Source organism: Leucopleurus acutus, assembly GCF_964270905.1.
Source record: "Leucopleurus acutus genome assembly, chromosome: 17".
In the NCBI taxonomy this organism is placed as follows: domain Eukaryota; kingdom Metazoa; phylum Chordata; class Mammalia; order Artiodactyla; family Delphinidae; genus Leucopleurus; species Leucopleurus acutus.
Genome location: NC_139159.1, coordinates 38,781,319 through 38,804,827, shown reverse-complemented (window position 1 = coordinate 38,804,827; position 23,509 = coordinate 38,781,319). Strand labels below are relative to the sequence as shown.

Here is a 23,509-nt window from a genome sequence, read left to right as displayed (position 1 = left end):
CCTGCGCGTCCGGAGCCTGTGCTCTGCAGTGGGAGAGGCCACAACAGTGAGAGGCCCATGTACCAGAAAAAAAAAAAAAAGCTTTTGCACAGCAAAGGAAACCATAAACAAGCTGAAAAGACAACCCTCAGAATGGGAGAAAATATTTGCAAATGAAGCAACAAACAAAGGATTAATCTCAAAAATATAGAAACAGCTCATGGAGCTCAATACCAAAAAAACAAACAACCCAATCAAAAAATGGGCAGAAGACCTAAATAGACATTTCACCAAAGAAGACATACATATGGCCAAGAGGCAAATGAAAAGATGCTCAGCATCACAATTATTAGACATGCAAATCTCTAATAATTAGTGATGAATGATACAATGAAGTATCACCTAACACTGCTCAGAACGTCCATCATCAAAAAATCTACAAACAATAAAAACTGGAGAGGGTATGGAGAAAAGGGAACCATTTTGCACTGTTGGTGGGAATGTAAATTGATGCAGCCACTATGAAGAACATTGTGGATGTTCCTTAAAAATCTAAAAATAGAACTACCATATGACACAGCAATCCCACTACTGGGCATATGCCCTGAGAAAACCATAATCCAAAAAGATACATGTATCACAATGTTCATTGCAGCACTATTTACAATTGCCAGGACATGGAAACAACCTAAATGTCCAACAATAGATGAATGGATGAAGATGATGTGGCACATATATGCAATGGAATATTACTCAGCCATAAAAAGGAATGAAAGTGGATCATTTGTAGAGATATGGATGGACCTAGAGTCTGTCATACAGAGTGAAGTAAGCCAGAAAGAGAAAAACAAATATTATATATTAATGCATATATGTGGAATCTAGAAAAATGGTACAGATAAACTTATTTGTAGGGCAGGAATAGAGATGTAGACATAGAGAATGGACATGTGGACATGGGGGTTAAGGGGAGGGTGGGATGAACTGGGATATTAAGTTTAACATAAATACACTACTGTGTGTAAAATAGATAGCTAGTGGGAACCTGCTATATAGCACAGGGAGCTCATTTCAGTGCTCTGTGATGACCTAGGTGGGTGGGATGGGGAGGTGGGAGGGAAGTCCAAGAGAGAGGGGATATATGTATACATATAGCTGTTTCACTTCATTGTATAGCAGAAACTAACACAGCACTGTTAAGCAATTTTACTCCAAAAAAAATTAAAATTAATAAATTAATTTTAAAAAGAATTGCTTTTGCTGCATCCCTTAGGTTTGGGATCATTGTGTTTTCATTGTTATTTGTCTCTAGGTTTTTTTTTTTTCTTTTTTGATTTCTTCAGTGATCCATTGGTTGTTCAGTAGCATATTGTTTATCCTCCACATGTTTGTGTTTTTTTACAGTTGTTGCCTTGTTTCTAACTCATAGCATTGTGGTTAGAAAAGATGCTTGATATGATTTCAATTTTCTTAAATTTACCATGGCTCACTTTCTGGCTCAGCATGTGATCAATCCTGAAGAATGTTCCATGTGCACTTGAGAAGAATGTGTATTCTGCTGCTTTTGGGTAGAATGTTTTATACATACCAATAAAGTCCATCTGGTCTAATGTGGCATTTAAGGCTTGTGTTTCCTTATTGATTTTCTGTCTGGATGATCTGTCCATTGATGAGAGTGGGGTGTTAAAGTCCCCCACTATTATTGTGTTTCTGTTGATTTCTCCTTTTATGCCTGTTTTATTTGCCTTATATATTAAGGTTCTCCTATGTTGGGTGCACATATATTTACAATTGTTATATCTTCTTCTTGGATTGATCCCGTGGTCACTATGTAGTGCCCTTCTCTGTCTCTTGTAACAGCCTTTATTTTAAAGTCTATTTTGTCTGATAAGAATATTGCCACTCCAGCTTTCTTTTGATTTCCGTTATCATGGAATAACTTTTTCCATCCCCTCACTTTCAGTCTCTATGTATCCCCAGATCTGAAGTGGGTCTCTTGTACACAGCATATATATGGGTCTTGTTTTTGTATCCATTCAGCCAGTCTATGTCTTGGTTGGAGCATTTAATCCATTTACATTTAAGGGAATTACCGATTTTGTATATTCTTTTTTTTTTTTTTTTTTTTTTTTTTGCGGTACACGGGCCTCTCACTGTTGTGGCCTCTTCCGTTGTGGAGCACAGGCTCCGGACACGCAGGCTCAGCGGCCATGGCTCACGGGCCCAGCCGCTCTGCAGCATGTGGGATCTTCCCGGACCGGGGCACCAACCTGTGTCCCCTGCATTGGCAGGCAGACTCTCAACCACTGTGCCACCAAGGAAGCCCCGATTTTGTATATTCTTATTGCTATTTTCTTAATCGTTTTGGATTTGTTCTTGTAGGTCTTTTTCTTCCCTTCCTCTTTTGTTCTCTTGTGATTTGTTAACAATTTTAGTGCTGTGTTTGGATTCCTTTTTCTTTTTTGTGTGTGTATCTCTTGTAGATTTTTGGTTTGCAGTTATCATGAGGTTTTGATACAGTAGTCTATAAATAAAGAAGATTGTTTTAAGTTGCTTGTCTTTTATTTTCAAATGCACTTCCAATATCCTGCATTTGTGCTCTCCTTGTTGCACAATTGCTGGTTTTGATATATTTGTGTGTGGATGGTTTCCTACCTTTACTGTATGTTTGCCTTTACTGGTGTGCTTTTCCATTCATATTTTTCTTTTAATAGTTGTGGCCTTTTCTTTTCCACATAGAGAAGTTCCTTTAGCATTTGTTGCAAAGCTGGTCTGGTGGTGATGAATTCTCTTAGCTTTTTCTTTTCTGTAATACTTTTGATTCTCCATCGGATCTGAATGAGAGCCTTGCTGGGTAAAGTATTCTTGGTTGTAGGTTCGTCCCTTTCATCATTTAAAATATATCATGCCACTTCCTTCTGGATTGCAGAGTTTCTGCTGAGAAATCAGCTGATGACCTTATTGGAACTCCCTTGTTTGTTATGTTGCTTTTCCCCTTGATGCTTCTAACATTTTTCCTTTGTTTCTATGTTTTGTCAGTTTGATTACTCTGTGTCTTGACATGTTCCTCCATGGGTTTTTCCTGTCTGGGACTTTCTGTGCTTCTTGGACTTGGGTGACTGTTTCCTTTCCCATGTTTGGGAAGTTTTCATCTATTACCTCTTCAATTATCTTCTCAGGTCTTTTCTCTCTCTCTTCTCCTTCTGGGACCCCTGCCATGCAAATGTCAGTGACTTTACTGTTTTCCCAGAGGCCTCTTAGACTGTCCTTGTTTCTTTTCATTCTTTGTTCTTTATTCTGTTCCACGACAGTGATTTCCACCATTCTGTATTCCAGATCACTTACCCATTCTTCTGCCTTAGTTATTCTGCTATTGATTCCTTCTAGTGTATTTTTCATTTCAGTTATTGTATTGTTCATCTCTGTTTGTTGGCTCTTTATTTCTTCTAGCTCTTTGTTAAACATTTCCTATATCTTCTCAATCTGTGCCTCCATTCTTCTTCCGAGATCTTGGATATCTTTACTATCATTCCTCTGAATTCTTTTTTGGGTAGATTGCCTATCTCCACTTCACTTAGTTGTTCTTCTGGGGTTTTATCTTGTTCCTTCAGCTGGAACATATTCCTCTGCTAGCTTATTTTGTCTAACTTTCTGTGATTGTGGTTTCCATTCCACAGGCTGCAGGACTATAGCTCTTCTTGCTTCTGCTGTCTTCCCCTTGGTGGGTGAGGCTGTCTAACAGACTTGTGCAGACTTCCTGATGGGAGGGACATGTTTCTGCCTACTGGTTTGTAGAACTGGGTCTTGTCCCTCTGGTGAGCAGGGCTGTGTCAAGGGATGTGTTTAGCAGGAAGCTGTGGGCTCAGGAAGACTTTAAGCACCCTGTCTGCTGATGAGTGGGGCTGTGTTGCTGCCCTGTTGGTTGGTTAGCCTGAGGTGTCCCAGCACTGGAGCCTACAGGCTGTTGGGTGGGACCCCCTCTTGGTGGAAAAATGGCAGTCACCAAGAGTGCTCATGCCAGTGAGTACTCCCCAAAACTACCACTGCCAATGTATTTGTCCCTTCAGTGAGTCACAACCACTCCCTGCCTCCACAGGAGACCCTCCAATTCTACCAGCTAGGTCTGAACCTGGCTCTTATGAGGTCACTGCTTTTTTCACCATGTCCTGGTGCACATGAGACCTTGTATGTACCTTCCAAGAGTGGAGTTTCTGTTTCCCCCAGTCCTATGGAATTCCTCCAATCAAACCCCACTGGACTTCAAAGCCACATTCTCTGGGGGCTCCTCCTCCCATTGCTAGACCCCCAGGTTGGGGAGCCTGATATGGGGCTCAGAACTTTCACTCCTGTGGGAGAACTTTTGTGGTATAATTATTTTCCAGCTTGTGGGTCACCCACCCAATAGGTATGGGATTTGATTTTATCACAGTTATGCCCCTCCAACTGTTTCATTGTGATTTCTCCTTTTTCTTTGGATGTAGGATATTCTTTGTGTGAGGTTCCAGCATTTTTTTTTGATGGTTGTTCAGCAGTTAGTTGTGATTTTGATGTTTCTGTAAGGAGAGGTGAGCTCACGTCCTAATACTGCACCATCTTTCTGAGGTAGCCCCTGGAAACCTGAAGATCCCATCATGACATGGCTACTGCTATTATTTGGAGAAGCAATCTCACTCAACATGTTTATTAGGGTTCTACTTGTACAAGACATTGATCTAAATTTTAAACCTATTATTACAGTAAATCTCAAGTAATCCATCTTTGATATATGCTATTTGATCTAAATAATCAGATGTTAAATCATTCTGTTTTTATAAGAATGAAGCAAAATCCAAAGCTAAAAATCCTCATATTCAGGATTTAATTAAGAAAAAAGGAGGTCATACCCTTTTAATAGTTTCCATGGTCATACCCATTCAATAGTTTCTCATTGTACAACTGTTACTGAAGTTCTAAAGATGGTCCTGTATAGAAACACCTGTGCCCAGAGAAAAATAGGTTTGTGTTTCACTAGAGAAACAACAAAGTGATAGTATAACAAACAAAATTTAATAAATCTGACAGTACATTACTTTATGGTAGGTATTAAGTACTGATCTGAAATCTATGAATCTTAACTCCCAATATATGACTTTGTGTCAGTCATCGACCACAAATCCAGGAGTATCTCCAGAAAAATGGTAACATTCATACATGCTTGTTACCATGTGTTCAGACTTTGGTCTGAAAACACATTTGGCATAATCTATGCATAGACATTTGTCTAAAATCCAGTAACCTGTACCCTTATAGGAGACAGAAGAGGAGCAGACACACACACAGAGGGGAAGGCCATGTGGTGACAGAGGTACAGTTTGGTGTGATGCAGCCATAAGCCAAGGAATGCCTGGAGCTACCAGAAGCTAGAAGACAAGGAATGATTCTCCCCTAGAACCTCCAGAGCATGTGTGGCCCTGGTGACACCTTGATTTTGGACTTCTGGCCTCTGTAAATGAGAGAATAAATTTTTGTGTGTTGTTACCATGTTTATGGTAATTTATTACAGTAGCCATAGGCTACAAACACAGTTACCAAGTAAAATGTTTCTCACTGCTGAGACAATTCAAAGAGGGTGTTATGGACTCAATTGTGTTTCCCTAAAATTCATATGTTGAAGCCCAAATCCTCAATACCTCATAATGTGACTCATAATATTTGGAGACAGGGTCTTTAAAGAGGTAATTAAGTTAAAATGATGCTTTTCGGGTGGACCCTAATCCAATATGACTGGTGTCTTTATAAAAAGAAGAGCTTAAGACAGACAGAGAGATACCAGGAATGCACATGCACAGAGGTGCTACCATGTGAAGAGGCAGGAGGGTGGTCATATACAAGCAAAGGAGAGAAGCCTCAGAGCAAACCAGCCGTACTGGCATCTTGATTTTTGACTTCCAGCATTCAGAACTGTGAGAAAATACATTTCTATTTTTTAAGCCACCCAGTCTATACAGTTTGTCATGGCAGCCCTAGCAATACAGAGGACAAAGGGACTCACAGCTTTTGCCTTTGGAGTTCCCTATATACCCTAGTAAATTCCTTCCTCTTCAAGTTAACAAAGATAAAAGTAACCAAGATAAAACACAAACTGAAACTAAACAGAAAGCTTTTAGTAACAGTGACTAAACAATTAGTACCATTAAGAGAGACAGCCAACTGATTAAGCACCTGTCACAGATAAATAGGCATGGTGGATAGCTGTGGTAAGGATTTCAACTACAGTGCCTAACAAAGGCAGTATTTAGAATACAGTTGTCAGAGCTAGAAAGACCTTAGAAATCAACCAGTTGAATGTACTCATTCTACAGATGTAGAAACCAAGGCTCCAAAGATTTGTAACTTACCTTATCCTAGGAGACTTGGCTTGTGAGTGACAGAGTCAAGACTGTGACTCAGGTTCTCTGAACCCTAGAGCAACACATTCACCAATGCCTCACACACTATTCTCTTCTTTCAGTCCAATAACAATTTTTCCAAACTTCCCCAGGGCTTCCTTTTTCCCATGGGATATATGGAGGGGAGATGCCACCCTTTGAAAGAGACTATTATCGAGCATGGAGTCTGATTTTGTTTGTTAGTGGTGGGATTCAATGGCACCTATCTGCTTCTCAGACAAGCAAGCTCTACCCACCTGCTGCCTTGTGCCTTTAACACCAGCAGCAGAATCAAGTCAATCCAAGGGAAGCAATAATACCTTCCAACTTTATTCTAAAAACTGTGAGAACATGAACCATGACTGTTTTTTTCTTAGCATATACACATTTGGTGAAAGTATACTTGTATCCACACAGTACATTCACCTTAGTTCCTTCTCTCCACCTCGAATAGAAAGAAATTTTTATATTATCCTTACCACAAACATATGGTGGGAGGGCAGACTGGGATGGAAAGAATAGGAGAGATTGTTTAAAATTCATCAATTTCTAGAAGAGTGGGGGAACTAACATTTCTAGGCACTAGGCTAGCCAACCTATATGCAGTGACTCATTTAATTACTCAATTAATATAAGGTGAGCATATTCACTCTATCACATTATCTGCTTCAATTACACTGCCTGGTTTCCTTCTTTAACACTATCTGAGATTATCTTGTTCACCAATTTTTCTCCTCCCTTCCTAATTCACATCGCCCCTGCCTCAGCATTTCAATAAAACTCCATGAGAACAGGGATGTTATTTCTCAACTGTATTCTCATCACCTATGAGGTGGTCAATTAACATCTGTTGAGTAAACCCATTATAGTGGTTCTTAAACTCTTGAATCAAGGATACACACTAATCTTTTCCCATCCACGTGTAGATTATTCTGTTGAATATTTCTGGTTTGGAAGCCTCACATTTAGTTCAACTCTCCCACTTTTCAGATGAGACTGAAGTCTGCTGCGGGCCCTGGCTTTTGTTTTTTAAGGTAGTTTTCACATCCTTGGAGCCTTTAAACATGAGCCACAATTGCCCAGGCACACCCTCTCCCTGCCCCAATTTGCTTTCAACTTGATTATATTTGTCTATTTTTTTTTAATGTTTTTTTTTTGGCCGTGCCATGCAGCATTCGGGATCTTATTTCCCTGAGCAGGAATCAAACCCATGCTCTCTACAGTGGAAGCACGGAGTCTCAACAACTGCCCAGCCAGGAAGTCCCCAACTTGATTATATTTGAATTCTACCTAAGCAGATCTAGATTCCTGCTCAGGGACCATTAAAGCCATTTATGATCATTCCAAAATTGATGTTGGCACAAGTTCTCTCTGGTATTCAGAATTTGATGTCTCCTATAAACTTTGCCTACATATCTTTAAACAATTTAGAATGGTTATTGTTAAGATCAATCTCCCCTAATCCCTCTACTTCCCAAAGTAGCACACACTAATAGAAAAACAAGACTAATATTAAGTTTAAATCTCAAACACAGTCTGTGTTTTCATGAATACAAACACAACCCCAAAAGGAAGAGAAAAATTACAACATTCTATTATTCTTTACATCATTTTATATGCATATTTCTGATCAATAACTGCTCCTTACACTGGAAATTTATCCCAATAAACTACTGCTTTAAGACATACTTTAAGTCTCCAACCAAAATGTGATCTAGGGGAAGTGTGGTATGTTAAACAGCTAGAGACAGCATGGGTGCACAAAACTCACTTGCACCAAACTCACAATCAAGCATGCCAAGGCCCAAGTGGCATCCAGCCATCCCTTGTTTAGAAAACCAAGTTTAATTTGAATTACTTAAGCAACTGGATTTTGTGCTGATGCATTTTTCAGTGAATTGCGGGGGATGGAGAGCTTAGCCCAAGATAATTGAATTGCTAAAATATTTGCCTTCTGATTTAGAATTTTAAAGTAACCTTTGTTACAAATTCCCATATAATTGTTTCATATCTAAATTAAACCTGCCACATTTTCTCTCCCCTATATCCCTGATTGATTCAAGCTGCAGATTAACATTCCTTTTCTCTCCCCTTCAATTTATTCTGTCCATTTTTCAGGGTGTATTGAACGTCCTTACAATTCACAATAGAAAGATCACAATAACTGCAGAGAAAATGTGGGCTGTCATAAACTACCAAAGCATGTTCTTGATTCAGAAATCCCAGAGGGCCTGTGTCTTCAAAGTAGATTTGTCCACATATAAGCCTCATTTTTACATTTTTAATTGTGATCTCATTCTCTATGGAAGAAAATGTTTCATTGGCTTTGATTTCCTTCTGATGTTTCTAGCCCAGTTTGTTAATATTCTTGGTTCCTGCTTTGTAGCCTTCAGAGCTACCCAAACTAGAAAAGTGCTTTGCTGTACTTCAGGGATGGGAGTGGGAATGAAATTGCTTTCTGGTTCTGAAACTCCTCAATTTTAAAAAAGCAAATAAAAACTTCCCAAAAAGGGTAGGTGAATGTGTTGCCAAGCTTGCCTTGTGTTCTTGGCTTTAATGTACAGAATTATTTAGAAGAGTTCTCATATAAAGCCATGCCAGTGAAAATAACTTTGCCAAATTTATCATAGGCTGCTACAGGCTGAGACACTGGCGCCACCTCAAAGAAATTCACATTTGCTGATATGAACTAGTAATTTTTGTTTTATTGTGACTTTTGGGGAGAAACATCCTTTCTAATAAAAAGATACATCATCATTTCTCAGTATAAAAAATCAATTTTTGTATTGACAAGAATAATTAACCTTTTCCCTGTTATCTGTGTGGGACCATCAGTCAAAAATTTAAATTTGATAAAAAATTTTATTTGGTCTTGACCTGCTATCTTCCTGCTCTCTGATTGCCTTCTCCAGAAGCTTTTAGGCTTCAAAAATTCACATAGTGAGACTTTTTCTCTAGATTTTGGTTTTATCAATTAGAGAATTTCCCTTCTAATGAGTATTAAAATAAACTTCAAAATTATTTTTCATTTTATAAAAATCTCTCAAAAGAGAACCCTAGTGCACTGTTAGTGGGAATGTAGATTGGTGCAGCCACTATGGAAAACAGTATGGTGGTTTCTCAAAAAAACTAAAAATAGAACTACCATATGATCCAGCAAGTCCACTTCTGGGTATTAATCCCCCAAAATGAAAATGCTAATTCAAAAAGATACATGTACCCCAATGTTCACAGCAATATTGTTTACAATAGTCAAGATATGGAAGCAACCTAAGCGTTCATCAATAGATGAATGAATAAAGAAGATGTGGTGTGTATATATATATATACCATATATATACAATGGAATATTACTCAGCCACACACGCAAAAAAATGAAATTTTGCCATTTGCAACAACATGGATGGATCTGGAGGGTATTATGCTAAGTGAAATAAATCAGACAGAGAAAGACAAATACTTTATGATACCACTTATATGTGGGGTCTAAAAAATAAAGCTAAAAAATGTAACAAAATAGAAAAAAAATTTTAATTTGAGAACACAGGAATAAAATGATTTAACTGGTGAGTCAGGGTCCAAAGATAGAAGTGACTCATAATATTATTGCTTCTGCTTGTTTTACAATATATTGCAGAACTGTTTATAATTTATTAAATGGGTTTATAACTGGTTGGGGGGGATGATCTGAATAGATGGAATTATTTTAAATTAAAAATAAAATAAAAAACATAGCATTTCTTTACTTCTGATGACTAACCCTCATTAATAGCAGATATTTTTTATGTTTTATAAACTTTGGAATCATCTTTATTTGTAAGTTGAAAAAAGATATAATTTTGTTTTATTATTTAGATTTGTTTATCTGATTAACAGTCCTCTAGAGAGGAAAAGGATTAGTATCTATTACTTATATAGCACTTTTTAAAGTGCACTGACATAGAAAACAAACTTATGGTTTCCAAAGGGGAAAGAGAATGGGGGGGGGAGGGATAAATTAGGAATCTGGGATTAACAGATAAACACTACTATATATAAAACAGGTAAACAACAAGGACGTGACTGTATAACAGAGGGAATTATATTCAATACCTTGCAATAACCTTAATGGAAAAGAATCTGAAAAAGAATTACACCTGAAACAATGTAAATCAACTATAAGTCAAAAAAAAATCTATTGGAAGTCTGTTCTATAATCTGAGAGGGAAGAACTGAGCATGTAACACTAACCTTATCTGATTCAAATTAATCGTTTAAAATGTTCCATGGAAGCAAGAACATCTGCCAGCCCTAAGTAACCAAACAGATAGAGATTTTAGCTAATCAAACTAGAGAATTAGATTCTCTTAGTAGAACAGAATCAGGCATCCACCAGGAAGAAGACACTGTAGAAACCATTGCAGTGGCAGATGGAAGATACCTCAATATGAAGTGACCTAAGAACAGGATAAAGACAAAAGGCTATGTTTTCTCTCAAAGTTGACCGTAAGCGCTGCTATTACTGGAATTAATTAATGCACATTTTGATTGGCCAATTCTGAATTGTTTTAGGAAATTTGAGTGTTCCAGCTGAGACTATTGGGAGTGGTGACTGGCACATTGTATAAGAGTCTCAAATAGTCTAGATATTAATTTATGTTCCAAGGAATATCAGTAACATATTCTTTATCCTTCATCAACTTGAGTAGCTTTCATAAAGGATATAACAGTTTTGAGAACTTAGAAGCAGAAAAAATCCAAAAATATGTTAAATCACTCTCCTCTAGGTTCTTTGACCTGATGATCAAGGCCTCTATTTTGTCCTCTGTTCTATACCTCTGTACTGAGTTCAGCTCTCCTCCTTCCCATCCCACCTAAATGATCCATGGGCAAGTTCAGATTTACATTATTATCATCAGATTCTTTTTTAGCCTAACTACACCAAAGCACACCTTCTAAATGTCCCAGTGTGATCTATGCATGATGCAAAATCTATTTCTTAATCTAATGCTCAGATCACAATTTTTGACTTTGCAATATCAGCATTAATTTTGAAACCTTGGCAAGAACCAAAGCATCATTCTTACCTAGGTGCCTAACAGTGCAGGGCTCTGAGACTTTGAAAAGCAAGAGCAACTTTTCTTTGTTTTCCATCTACACAAAGCATACCAACTTCCACCAACTGAGTAATGCAAATTTAGTCAGCCATCTAACAATATTTCTAAATCTGATTACATTTCAGTATGAGAACTTACAAAAGACCCCCAAAAGTTACATTACAGTGTCTGATCTACAAGGCAAAGAAAAACTAGCTTGCAGCTTAACCTTCCAAGAAAACAAAATTTAAAAAATCATACACAAAACACTTCAATGTAGAATTTTATACACATTGCCACCAGAGAAATGAGCTGAAAGACCAAATGTTCTCATATCCGGCTATCCAGCTTCTTTTAGCACAACTAGTGAAAAGAGGAATGATTATTTATGTAATGTGAATATGACTGAAGTGACCAACTTGTAACCTGCACTCATTTCTTTACACTGCTCATGCACAGACAAGCATGCTGTTCCCAGTCAGGAGATCAGGACAGAATCTAGTACTGATTTGGTTCTGTTGGTGCACACCTGGCATCACCAAAAGTTTTAACTCAACCAGTCACCTGATAACTTACAGCTATTTTGGTCTACTTTTGTTTGATTTAGAGCTTGGAATTATATTGTTTCCACTTCCAGTTTTAGTGTTCTTGTTTTAGTTTTATGCTTTCTTATAATGAATGAATCACTGAGCAAGATATTACCTAAATAACAAAAATTCAGAACAAGCTTCCAGCTTTGTGTTGCCAATTACTATCTATATTAACTACTTTACCAACTAATCAGAGAAACACACAAACAGAAAAGTGATACTATTTTTCACATAACAAAATGGCAAATTTTAAAAATAGTAATAATCAGAGTTGACAATGATGAGAGTAAATATTAATTGGTACAGCTTTTCAGATTGATATTTGGCAAAAATATTTTAATCCAGTGAGTCCATAACTAGGAATTGATCTCAATGAAATCATCAGGGATGCAAACTAGAACATAGGAATAAAACAAATCTTCAATGAGCTGTGTATAATGGTGAAATACCACAAACCACCTCAATAACAGGAATTAGATAATTTATTAAACTTCTATATATGGAGCTACTATTCAGCCATTCCTTGATTAAGAGCAAGAATATTAGGAATGGTAATACTCTAATTATAAAACATTAATGTAATTCAGTATAGAACATTACATTGTAGGAGACCTGAATATGCCGCTCCAAAATATGCCTCTTTGGTATAAGAATTATTTTTAGCTTATTATTTTGAGAAACAGCAGACACAGGGAACCTCTGAGAACAGTGTAAATTACCCTTTCATAGAGAAATTTACATTTATATAGAAAATCTCTGTTTGCAAGGGTGTCTTCCTCTTAGTACCAGGAAGAAAAACATGACTCTAAATCACAAGAGAGTCTTACCAATGGAGAAGGCACTGATTTAAATCTGCATAATAAATCTTACCCATGTTCACTGTATTTTTCATGGTCACCTTCTCATAACTTGCTTCCCTCAACTCTTATTCCTTTGTTTTAACTGAAGATGGTATTTAAACCCAAATCCTAGCCACTTCTTTTGAGTTACTAATCCTGGAGTTTCTCCCATGTGTATATGAAATATACATGTTAATAAACTTGTTTGTTTTTCTCTTGTTAATCTTTGTTACAGGAGCCCCAGCTCCTCAAGGATAGAAGGAAAATATACTTTTCCTCCTCTACAATATAAAATTAAATAAAATGAAGTCTGGTTGCTCTCAACTTCATTAACAAGACATTGATTTTCTTATAAAACTCCAATAGGATGTGACTTCCTGAGCAGTCATAGATTTTAGGTCAGCTTCAAAAAGAGACCAAGAAGAATGGGGAATTATTAGGATAATATGTTGAAACTGGACACATGTTTCTATCTCAGGTTCAAGTGACTTTTAATAACTGATTGTCTGCTATTGGGACTCCAGAACCCAATTTTGACCAAGCCTCTGATTTGATCTATACCAGGGTTCACAATATGGAAAGAATGTGGTAAGGTGTACTGTTGTTACACTGGGCCACAAGCCTGGTAGATGGCTTCCATTAGAAGTTAGCAACATATCTGGTCACAGAAAAATTCAAGCTATTTTTTCCAACCATGTTCCCAAATTATACTGTATTTAATTGTTTATTACAAAAAATTGCTCCCCAAATTAGTAGGTTTTACTAGTTTCATACCCTTAATCACATTAAAAATATCCTAAAAGATTTTATTTATGCCCAAGTTACTTTAAAATAGAAAAATCTCAACATTGTAATTAACCAAATTTTACTATGTGAAACACACACCCAAAATATATGAACAAAGACATACGGAAAAACTCACATAAAAGAATCCAAGTGGTCCAGATATATACGGCATTTTCATTCCCAAGAGATATTTGACTTGTGAAGTCACGACATGGGTGGCAGCCCCAGTTGTCATCGCACTGATCACAGGTTCTGTAAGCAGGAATGTGGCACTACCCAGTTGTAGCACAAACATGGCCACCTAAGAGGACAAAGGAAGATGAAACTTCCCAAGCTTCCTAGAAGGATTAATATCTGACACATTTTCATTTTCAATACACAGACATAGGGAACTGATGTGAAATGTGCTCCTTAAATTTTATATATTCAATAGCTTGAGTTTTCTTGAGAACATTACTAGTTTCCAAGATTCCCCAGATGTTTTTGGGTACAATTACAAGTGCTTCAGTTAAAGTTAACAGTTTTTTTCTGAATATTGACTTTTTTTCCGTTTTCCTAATAATATATGTTACAAAAAAGGAAATATGTTCAAATCAGTTAATATATGGGGTTCTGTGGGGAAAAATAAAATTTGCATTATCATATCTATAATTTTTTAAAAATCCAAAGGACATGATTCACTACTTTATACCCAGTAGGCTTAAAACTTCAAAAGCATTGAGGAGAAAAAGCCATTTCTTGAGTTTCTGCCACGTTCTGAGAAATGGAAACCTACTGTTTTGACTAGATACTCCATCAAGTAGCTGTAAAGGGCAAATATTAATAGGAAAACATCAGGACTTATGTGTATATGGAGAAGAGCAAAAGACAGAAATAGGTTAAAGGACTATGTCTTAAGAAACCCAGGAATCAGTAGGAAAGTCATTCTTCTTAAACTTTTCCTTTCTGCTCCTAGCATCATGCTCCATCGTAAAACTATTTCATGGCCAGACAAAATAATCTCATCTGAGTAGAAGCTGTGCATTGAGCTCTGCTGGACAAAAGATGGCAGCAAAAATCAATTCTCTTTTCTCTACTTACTACTAACATTGCAATGATTAGTGCAGAGAAAGAGCTTTTAGGAGATGGCCCACTCTTTGACTGAATGCATCCATGTAAACTCAGTCATAGAGATTTGTTGTTTTGAAAGTAACATTAAATTACATTAATGAGTATCCACACTGGAAAATGAACACAAATTGGGTCACGCTGATATATCCTCTTAATGTGTTAATTATAATATTTAGGTCAGGTCTTAAAATTCTTGTTGGAAAATAAGATTAACTATTAAAGAAATCAAAGGAAAGAATAGCAATGAGATCTCCTTCTATCAAAAGGTCACAGTGATAAATATGAGAAGTATAAAGTGCTATCTAAGTACCACCAAAGCACACATTGCAAAATATATCATTTCCATCATATCACAATGTCCCTTGGCCAAAAGCAGTAATACTCTAAACTTGTATTAGGGTGGAGTTTTCTGAGCTCAAATCTGAAAACTTAAGTTCTGATTCTGGCTCTACCACATCCTAGTTTTTGTGACTATAGAAAATCTGTTAAAAATTTCCAAGCCTCATGATCTATAAATAATTAGAATGATGTCTGCCCTATTGATATTGCAGAATTGTTGTAAAGTGAATGTGAAATAACATATGAAAGAGCTTTGAAACCTGTAAAATGTGCAACATATGCGATGTACCTTGTATGTCATAAGGTGCCATATATATTTACCCAGCATGGAAAACTAGCCATGAGATTTCAAAATGTAGAAAAGGTCACACCATATTTTCCACTTCTGGAGAACATGAACAAATTTATCAGTGCAGAAAGAAATGTATTTGAACTGTTTGCATCTATGTGTCAGTTTGTCAAATAGAAATGTCCCAAGGGAAATACCCAATCAATCAATAGTATAGGTACAGTTGGAACACACTGATTCATAGTCTGTTGATCTTCATCCTGAAAACACAATTAGTTAAGAAAAATACTGAACCAATTTTTCCCAAGTATCTTTCTACTAGTTAGTTACAAATTATGACACTAACTCTTAAAGGCCATGAGGATGAAATTAGCATATTATTGGGGTAAGATGAACTCCAGAGAGTTGGATTTTCATTTCAGCTAAATGCAGTATACAAGCAATCCAAATCATTGAAATTGTGAAACCTGTTTGCATATATGGAATTTTATGCATACATGGACTGTTAGAAAGTTCTTATCTGTATGACAAGAAATCTTATTTTCATTTATTTTGAGAAGCAAATTCCTTTGGGAGGCCTCGTATAGATCATCACCATTTTATTTTCTGGTTTTTATTTGTTTCCTACCCAGCGTCTACTTAAAAGTGTTAATGATTTCTCATGCCTGAGAAACAAACATCACCTAACCTGAAGTGATACACCAACAACTTCCAGCTAAACACCATCTTCTAGTAACAACTTCTTTATGTCATTTCCACAACCTGAAAGTTACAAATGGAAGGGTATGGGAAAAGTTCAAGATATAAAAAGAGTTCAGCCCTTTCAAATATTCAAAATATATGTACCTACCTTACAATATAAATCAAAAAGATTTAAAACTTATCCAAAGACTCAAAGTATTTTTGTAATATTCTACCTGTAGTTTTATACTTTAAAAAAAATCTTCCCAGCAACGAATAAATTCCTAAAATGGAGAATTCTTGACTTTGAAAGTTCAACAAGCCCCTTAAGACCTCATTTCTGATACAAAATATTGTGTATGTAAAGGATGATTGCAAACATGTGAGATTTAGCTAAAGAGAAATTACTTTCTTCTGGATGACAACATTCTCCATAACCCAAAACAATGGCAGAAATTTTAAGAAGGAAAAAGAGGAAGAGGAGGAGGGGGAGGGATAGGACAAGGAGGAGAAAGAGAAGAAGGAGAAATTTAAGAACTCCCCTTTCCCCAGCACCCAAATCTCAACAGTTTATTCACATCAAAATTAGGGATCTAGCATACAGAGGCTGAGGTACACAGTTTGAAGGCAGCAAGTACCTGTGCAACACAGGCTTTGTAAGAGGTGCCCACAAATGGAACTGTTGTTTCCAAGATTTTTCTGGAATTTAAGTATGTAAAATGAGGATCCTTCTAGAATATTTCACTTGGAGGCCTAGTGTTTAAATTTTATGCCAATGTTAAACAATTTTTAAGCTAATGACTTAATAAAGAGCTACATCAATGCCTTTTACTAATAATAGGAATGATGATAATTCTAATCTGGCTAGCTAATTCCCAAAAACTTGCCCATGCAATATTTTATGAGAAAATAAATTTCTTACAATATATTTCAGCTGTTTGTAGTAATGTTGATGTTCTGGGCTAATGCTGAAAACCTCTGACACACATTATCAAGGTTCACTAGCATGATACTATTTGGTAATGCTTTTATAAATACCATATGTTCTATATAAATTGAATATATGTCAGATTTCAGGCCATTTTTTGCAAGTGGCCTTCAAGTAGTGAAAAAAGAAAAGAGTGCATAGAAAATAGCTATACTACCCAAGTGGATGGAATATTGCATGCATTTCAGGTTTTGTCAGTTTGTCTGCAATCTGGCTCTCACATTATACCAAATCACTTATTTGTTTGTTCAGTGAATATTTATTGAATACCTACTAGGGGCAAGGCACAACACTGTTGCAGAATACAGAGATAAAGATATAGCTCACACTTTGAAAGAACTTATAAAGTGAGATGAAATGCTGATGTTGGGAGCAGGGAATGTTAACCAGGAGCATAAAGAACTGTAATGTAGGTGTTAATAGGGAGGTAAGGTCTAAGAAGTTGTTTGAGTGGGAGCTAAAACCCTAAAAGCCCTTTGTTCTCTACTGAGTATAGTATGCAGGTTTGGGAGAGAGAGCTAAATTGTTCATGATAATAGGAGAACAACTGAGTACTGTGTAGGGATATGGCAGAAAAAACCTCTGTGTGACAAGAGAACATGAGAAAAAAATGTCAGGTGGATACCTATGAGGTTATGTGCTGTGGAATTCAGAATATAAAGTCCTTCTCCATACTATTCAGTAATAAAAAGGAATGGCCTATCAAGCCATGCAAAGACATGGATGAATCTTAAATGAATATTGTAAGCAAATGAAGACAGTCTGGAAAGGCCACATACTGCATGATTCCATTTATATGACATTCTAGAAAAGGCAAAACTATAGAGACAGTAAGCAGATCAGTAGTTGCCAGGGGCTTAGATGTTGGAAAGTATGTAAAAGGTGAAACATAGGGAACTTTTTAGGATGGTGAAATTATTCTGTATGATGCTATAATAGTGTATATATGACATTAAGCATTTGTCAAAACCCATGAACCTTAATGTGTGCAAATATTTAGAAAATCATTTGGAGGTCAGGAGACCCCAGGATGGAATGCAGAATGTGACAAAGAATCTAACCGATGACCAATGCTTCATTTACTCTCTATATATGTTTTGCCTTTTCTAGAGTGTCATTTAAATGGACTCATACAATGTACAGATTTTTAAGACTTGCTAAATATATGAACAAACCTCACTGAAAGGAATGCAGAAAATGTGCTCATGTGAATAACTCTGGAAATTGGTAAAGAATGTAAAACCAAAGGCAAAAAAGAAACACTGTACTGGAGTTGATAAAGTTATTTCCCATGGGAGTAGAGGTTAACAATTCTGAAACCACTATAAATATACACTGGAATTGAAAAATCAAGTAAATGGATGATAGACAGTGAGAGCCAAGTTTCTCACTATTGCATAAGTTATAGACAAGCAAGGGGAGAAGGCTAGAATGATCAGTATGGGAGGGATAAGAGTTGCAGACATCAGTAGGAAACCATGTTTAGTTTAACACAGATACAGATGGATACATTTAGAAATATATAGGTATGTTTACATACTTTTGTTGATATACACACATATATGTCCTTGCTGTGTCAGCTGAAATGGCTTAGAAGCCAACAACACCCCTGTGGCACACCTCACACCCAGATCTTAATCTCTAATACCATTGTCCAATGAAAGAAACCAGATCTCCTTAGAAAAATGGCTGACTCTAGGACTAGGGTAGGAAATATACACTATGAGCCTGGATCATCTCGTAGTGCTAGAAAGGGAAAAAGAACTCCAAAATTAAATAACAAACAAACAAATAAGTGGGAGTATATTAAGGAGGGACATAGAAGCCAACTGAAAAAAAAGCTCCCAATGTTCAAAGCTGGAACAATCTGAAGAACAACATAAAGTAGTACTGAATTATAACCCAAAGGATAAAATAAATATGCTTGAATCCATACTGATATAAATGATTGATTAAATTTTAAAATGGGAGAGCTGGAAAACTACTGTTCAGAAGAATTCCAGTAATTTATGTAGATAATCCCCACTTTTTATCTTAACTCTCCTTTAATGTAACTCTCACATGTTAAGAGTAGGCTGTGCATATTGACTTTTTTCCAAAAAATGCAGTATGGAAAAGTGGAAAATAGAGTAACTTAGAGAAACCTAACAAACTAGCGCTAGTTCAACCAGGTGATCCAGGTTAACATTAAGAGTGATAAGTTATGTTGATAGTCTAGACTGTTAATAAGATGTGATGAGAATATCACTCTGTCTCTCTCATTTTCCTCCCCCAAACCCACAACCCCAGTTTAATCATAAGAAAAACATCAGACAAATCCCAATTGAGGGACATTCTAGAGAATACTGACCAGTAGTCCTCACAACTGTCAAGATCATCAAACACAAGAAAAGCCTCAGACATTTTCACAGTTAAGAGAAGCCTACCAGGAGACAAGACAACCAAATGTAATGTGGTATACCAGATGGGATCCTAGAACAAAAATTAACGTTAGGTAAAATTTAAGGAAATCTGATTACCATATATGGACTTTACTTAACAGCAATGTATCAATCTGATTCATTAGTTGTGACTAATACACGATGCTAATGTAGATATTAATAATAGGGGAAACTGTGGGTGGGTGGGGTATGTGGCAACTGTGTGTACTATCCTTGCAACTTTACTGAAAATCAAAAATTACTCTAAATCAAGGTTTGTTTTTTTAAAAAAAGAAAGAAAAGAAAACCTCCTCTACCTCTCTCACAGAAACTTCAGGTAAGTCTACATTTCTCTAACATGCATGTGTTGTTTAATATGAATTCCTGAGTTCTGCATACATGGGGACAGGGGAAAAGAGGGACTCCAGAAGCTCCGGGCAGCTGGGTTTAGAGGCATGATATGTGTAAATAACCACACCAAGACAAGTCTGCACACGTATAAAAGAGAGGAATAGAAAATGTGCCACTAGTTTTCAGAAGGAGAATGAAATACTGCTGGATAGGGATAAAAGTGTATCTTGACACTTAAGGAATCCAAGAAGAAAGAAGTTATTAGAAAGCATTTCAGAAAGAGGGAAGAATATGAGTATAAAGCAGGACACCATGGGATATGCTCAGAAGACACGGCATTGTTAGTTTAGAAGAACAACTAGACAAAAGGGAGTAATAAAAAATAAAGCAAGACATTTTGAAGTCCAAGTATAGAGCAAGTATAGTGAAAAGAGAGTTTTCCAGGTGTGAGGGACATCACTCTTCCATACATTTATTAAACACTTAATTTTGCAAACAAGTGTGGCTCAAAACACTGGCTCAAAAATCAGAGCTGTGTTTTAGTAGGATCAATCTGATGATAAAATGTGAAACAACTAGCTGGTTTCAAAGTTTAGTAAGAGAAGAGTAGCAAGAGGAAAAAGGACAAAAGCAGCTAAACTGGACATAGCAGGAATGGAGAACAGATATGAGACAAATATTGGATTATCCAGTAGGCAGACTTATCATATGCTTAGGAAACAAACACAAATTATGTTTTATTTGATTTTTTATTGTGGAATATATCAGAAAGTCACAGGGCTTAAGAATTATTTTATTTGGAATTGCATGTTTGAAGGCAGCCTCATAATCTTTTCAGTTCTCAGACTTTTCTAGAAAATAAAAAGCCTCTAAAGCAAGAGGCAGTGAGAATCAGAACTGCTAGGGATGGACAACAATTTGACTCTTCTGCCTTCCATTCTGCCCTAGCTAAAGAAAATGATAAAGATTTAAAATGGGGTGATTGGAGCATGATATTATTAGCCTTGGTGTGTGCATGTGTCTTCTTGTGGGGGATGGAGGGAGAAAATGATAAATTAGAAAAGGTGAAAATAAAATCTCAATTTAATTTTGGTTATTTGACATATGATACTACTAGCATTAAATTGATCTTATTCTTATACAAGTTATTCAACTCATGTTTATTCTGTACCAGCTGTTAGAATTATAGAGCTCAACAGTCTCTGTTATATAGAAACTAACTTGAATGTCTCCAGAGAGACATTCAAGATGGCAGAAAAGTAAGACGTGGAAATAACCTTTCTTCACACAAATACATCAGAAATACATGTACATGTGGAACACTCCTACAGAACACATATTGATGCTGGCAGAAGATCTCAGACTTCCCAAAAGGCAAGAAACTCCCCACATACCTGGGTAGGGCAAAAGAAAAAAGAAAACAGAGACAAAAGAATAAGGATGGGACCTGTACCATCCTGTGGTACAGCTGTGAAGGAGGAAAAGTTTCCACACACTATGAAGCCCATATACTGGCAGAGATGGGGGATGGCAGGGGAGAAGCTTCAGAGCCACATAGGAGAGCACAGCAACAGGGGTGCAGAGAGCAAAGCGGAGAGATTCCTGCACAGAGGATCAGTGCCAACCAGCACTCACCAGCCTGAGAACATTGTCTGCTCACCTGCCAGCCAGGACGGGTGGGGGCTGGGAGCTGAGGCTCAGGATTTGGAGGTCAGATCCCAGGGAGAGGACTGGGATTGGCTGCGTTAACACAGCCAGAAGGGGATTAGTGCACCACAACTAGCCAGGACATAGTCCGGGAAAAAGTCTGGACGTACCTAAGAGGCAAGAGACCATTGTTTCGGGGTGCACGAAGAGAGGGGATTCAGAGCATCGCCTAAAGAAGCTCCAGAGAGAGGCGCAGGTGGCGGTTATCAGCGCAGACACCAGAGACGGGCACGAAACGCTATGGTTGCTTCTGCAGCCACCAAGAAGCCTATGTGAAAGCACAGGTCACTATCCACACCTCCTCTCCCAGGAGGCTGTGGAGCCCGCCACTGCCAGCATCCCGTGATCCAGCGACAACTTCCCTGGGAGAATACACAGCACACCTCAGGCTGTTGCAACATCATGCCTGTCTCTGCCACCACAGGCTTGCCCCACATTCTGTACCCCTCCCTCCCCACTGCCTAAGTGAGACAGAGTCCCCTAATCAGCAGCTCCTTTAACCCCGTCCTGTTTGAGTGAAGAACAGATGCCCTCAGGTGACCTACATGCAGAAGCAGGGCCAAATCCAAAGTTGGACCCCAGGAGCTGTGTGAACAAAGAAGAGAAAGGGAAATCTCTCCCAGCAGCCTCAGGAGCAGCAGATTAAATCTCCACAATCAACTTGATGTCCCTGCATCTGTGGAATAACTGAATAGACAATGAATCATGCCAAAATTGAGGTGGTAGACTTTGGGGGCAAACATATATGTATTTTTTTCATTTTTCTCTTTTTGTGAATGTGTATGTATATGCTTCTTTGTGTGATTTTGTCTGTATAGCTTTGCTTTTACCATTTGTCCTAGGGTTCTGTCTGTCCTTTTTTTTTTTAGTATAGTTTTTAGCACTTGTTATCATTGCTGGACTTGCTTTTTGGTTTGGTTTCTCTCTTCTTTCTTTCTTTTTATTTTTTTCTTTTTTATTACGTCATGATTTTTTTAATTTTTAATAACTATTTTTTATTTAAATAACTTTATTTTTTCTTTCTTTCTTTCTTTCTTTCTTTTTTTCTCCCTTTTCTTCTGAGCTGTGTGGCTGAGAGGGTCTCAGTGCTCCGGCCAGGTATCAACCCTGTGCCTCTGAGGTGGGAGAGCTGAGTTCAGGTCACTGGTCCACCAGAGACCTCCTGGCTCCACATAATATCAAATGGTGAAAGCTCTCTGAGAGATCTCCATCTCAAGACTAAGACCCAGCTCCACTGAACAACTAGCAAGCTACAGTGCTGGACACCCTATGCCAGACAACTAGCAAGACAGGAACACAACGCCACCCATTAGCAGAGAAGCTGCTTAAAATCATAACAAGGTCAGAGACAGCCCAAAACATACCACCAGACACAGTCCTGCCCACCAGAAAGAAAAGATCCAGCCTCATCCACCAGAACACAGGCACCAGTCCCCTCCACCAGGAAGCCTACACAACCCACTGAACCAGCATTAGGTACTGGGGCAGACACCAAAAACAACGGGAACTATGAACCTGGAAAAGGAAACCCCAAACACAGTAAGTTAAGCAAAACGAGAAGACAGAGAAACACACAGCAGATGAAGGAGCAAGGTAAAAACACAACAGACCAAACAAATGAAGAGGAAGTAGGCAGTCTACCGGAAAAGGAATTCAGAGTAATGATAGTAAAGATGATCTAAAATCTTGGAAATAGAATGGAGAAAATACAAGAAATGTTTAACAAGGACCTAGAAGAACTAAAGAGCAAACAAACAATGATGAACAACACAATAAACGAAATTAAAAATTCTCTAGAAGGAATCAATAGCAGAATAAGTGAGTCAGAAGAATGGATAAGTGACCTGGAAGATAAAATAGTGGAAATAATTACCTCAGAGCAGAATAAAGAAAAAAGAATGATAAGAATTGAGGACACTCTCAGAGACCTCTGGGACAACATTCAATG

At 37.3% G+C, this 23,509-nt stretch overlaps 1 protein-coding gene across 1 annotated transcript in view; it reads right to left on the bottom strand.

The window, feature by feature from the left end:
• SLC26A7 (solute carrier family 26 member 7) overlaps window positions 1-23,509 on the bottom strand; it is a gene marked incomplete at both ends in the record, with an annotated part of 180,380 nt that overhangs the window by 82,369 nt on the left and 74,502 nt on the right. Inside the window, one exon of the mRNA XM_082858393.1 lies at window positions 13,813-13,977. Within this exon, the coding sequence (XP_082714519.1) occupies window positions 13,813-13,977 (165 nt within the window). The remainder of the gene's footprint in view (window positions 1-13,812; window positions 13,978-23,509) is intronic.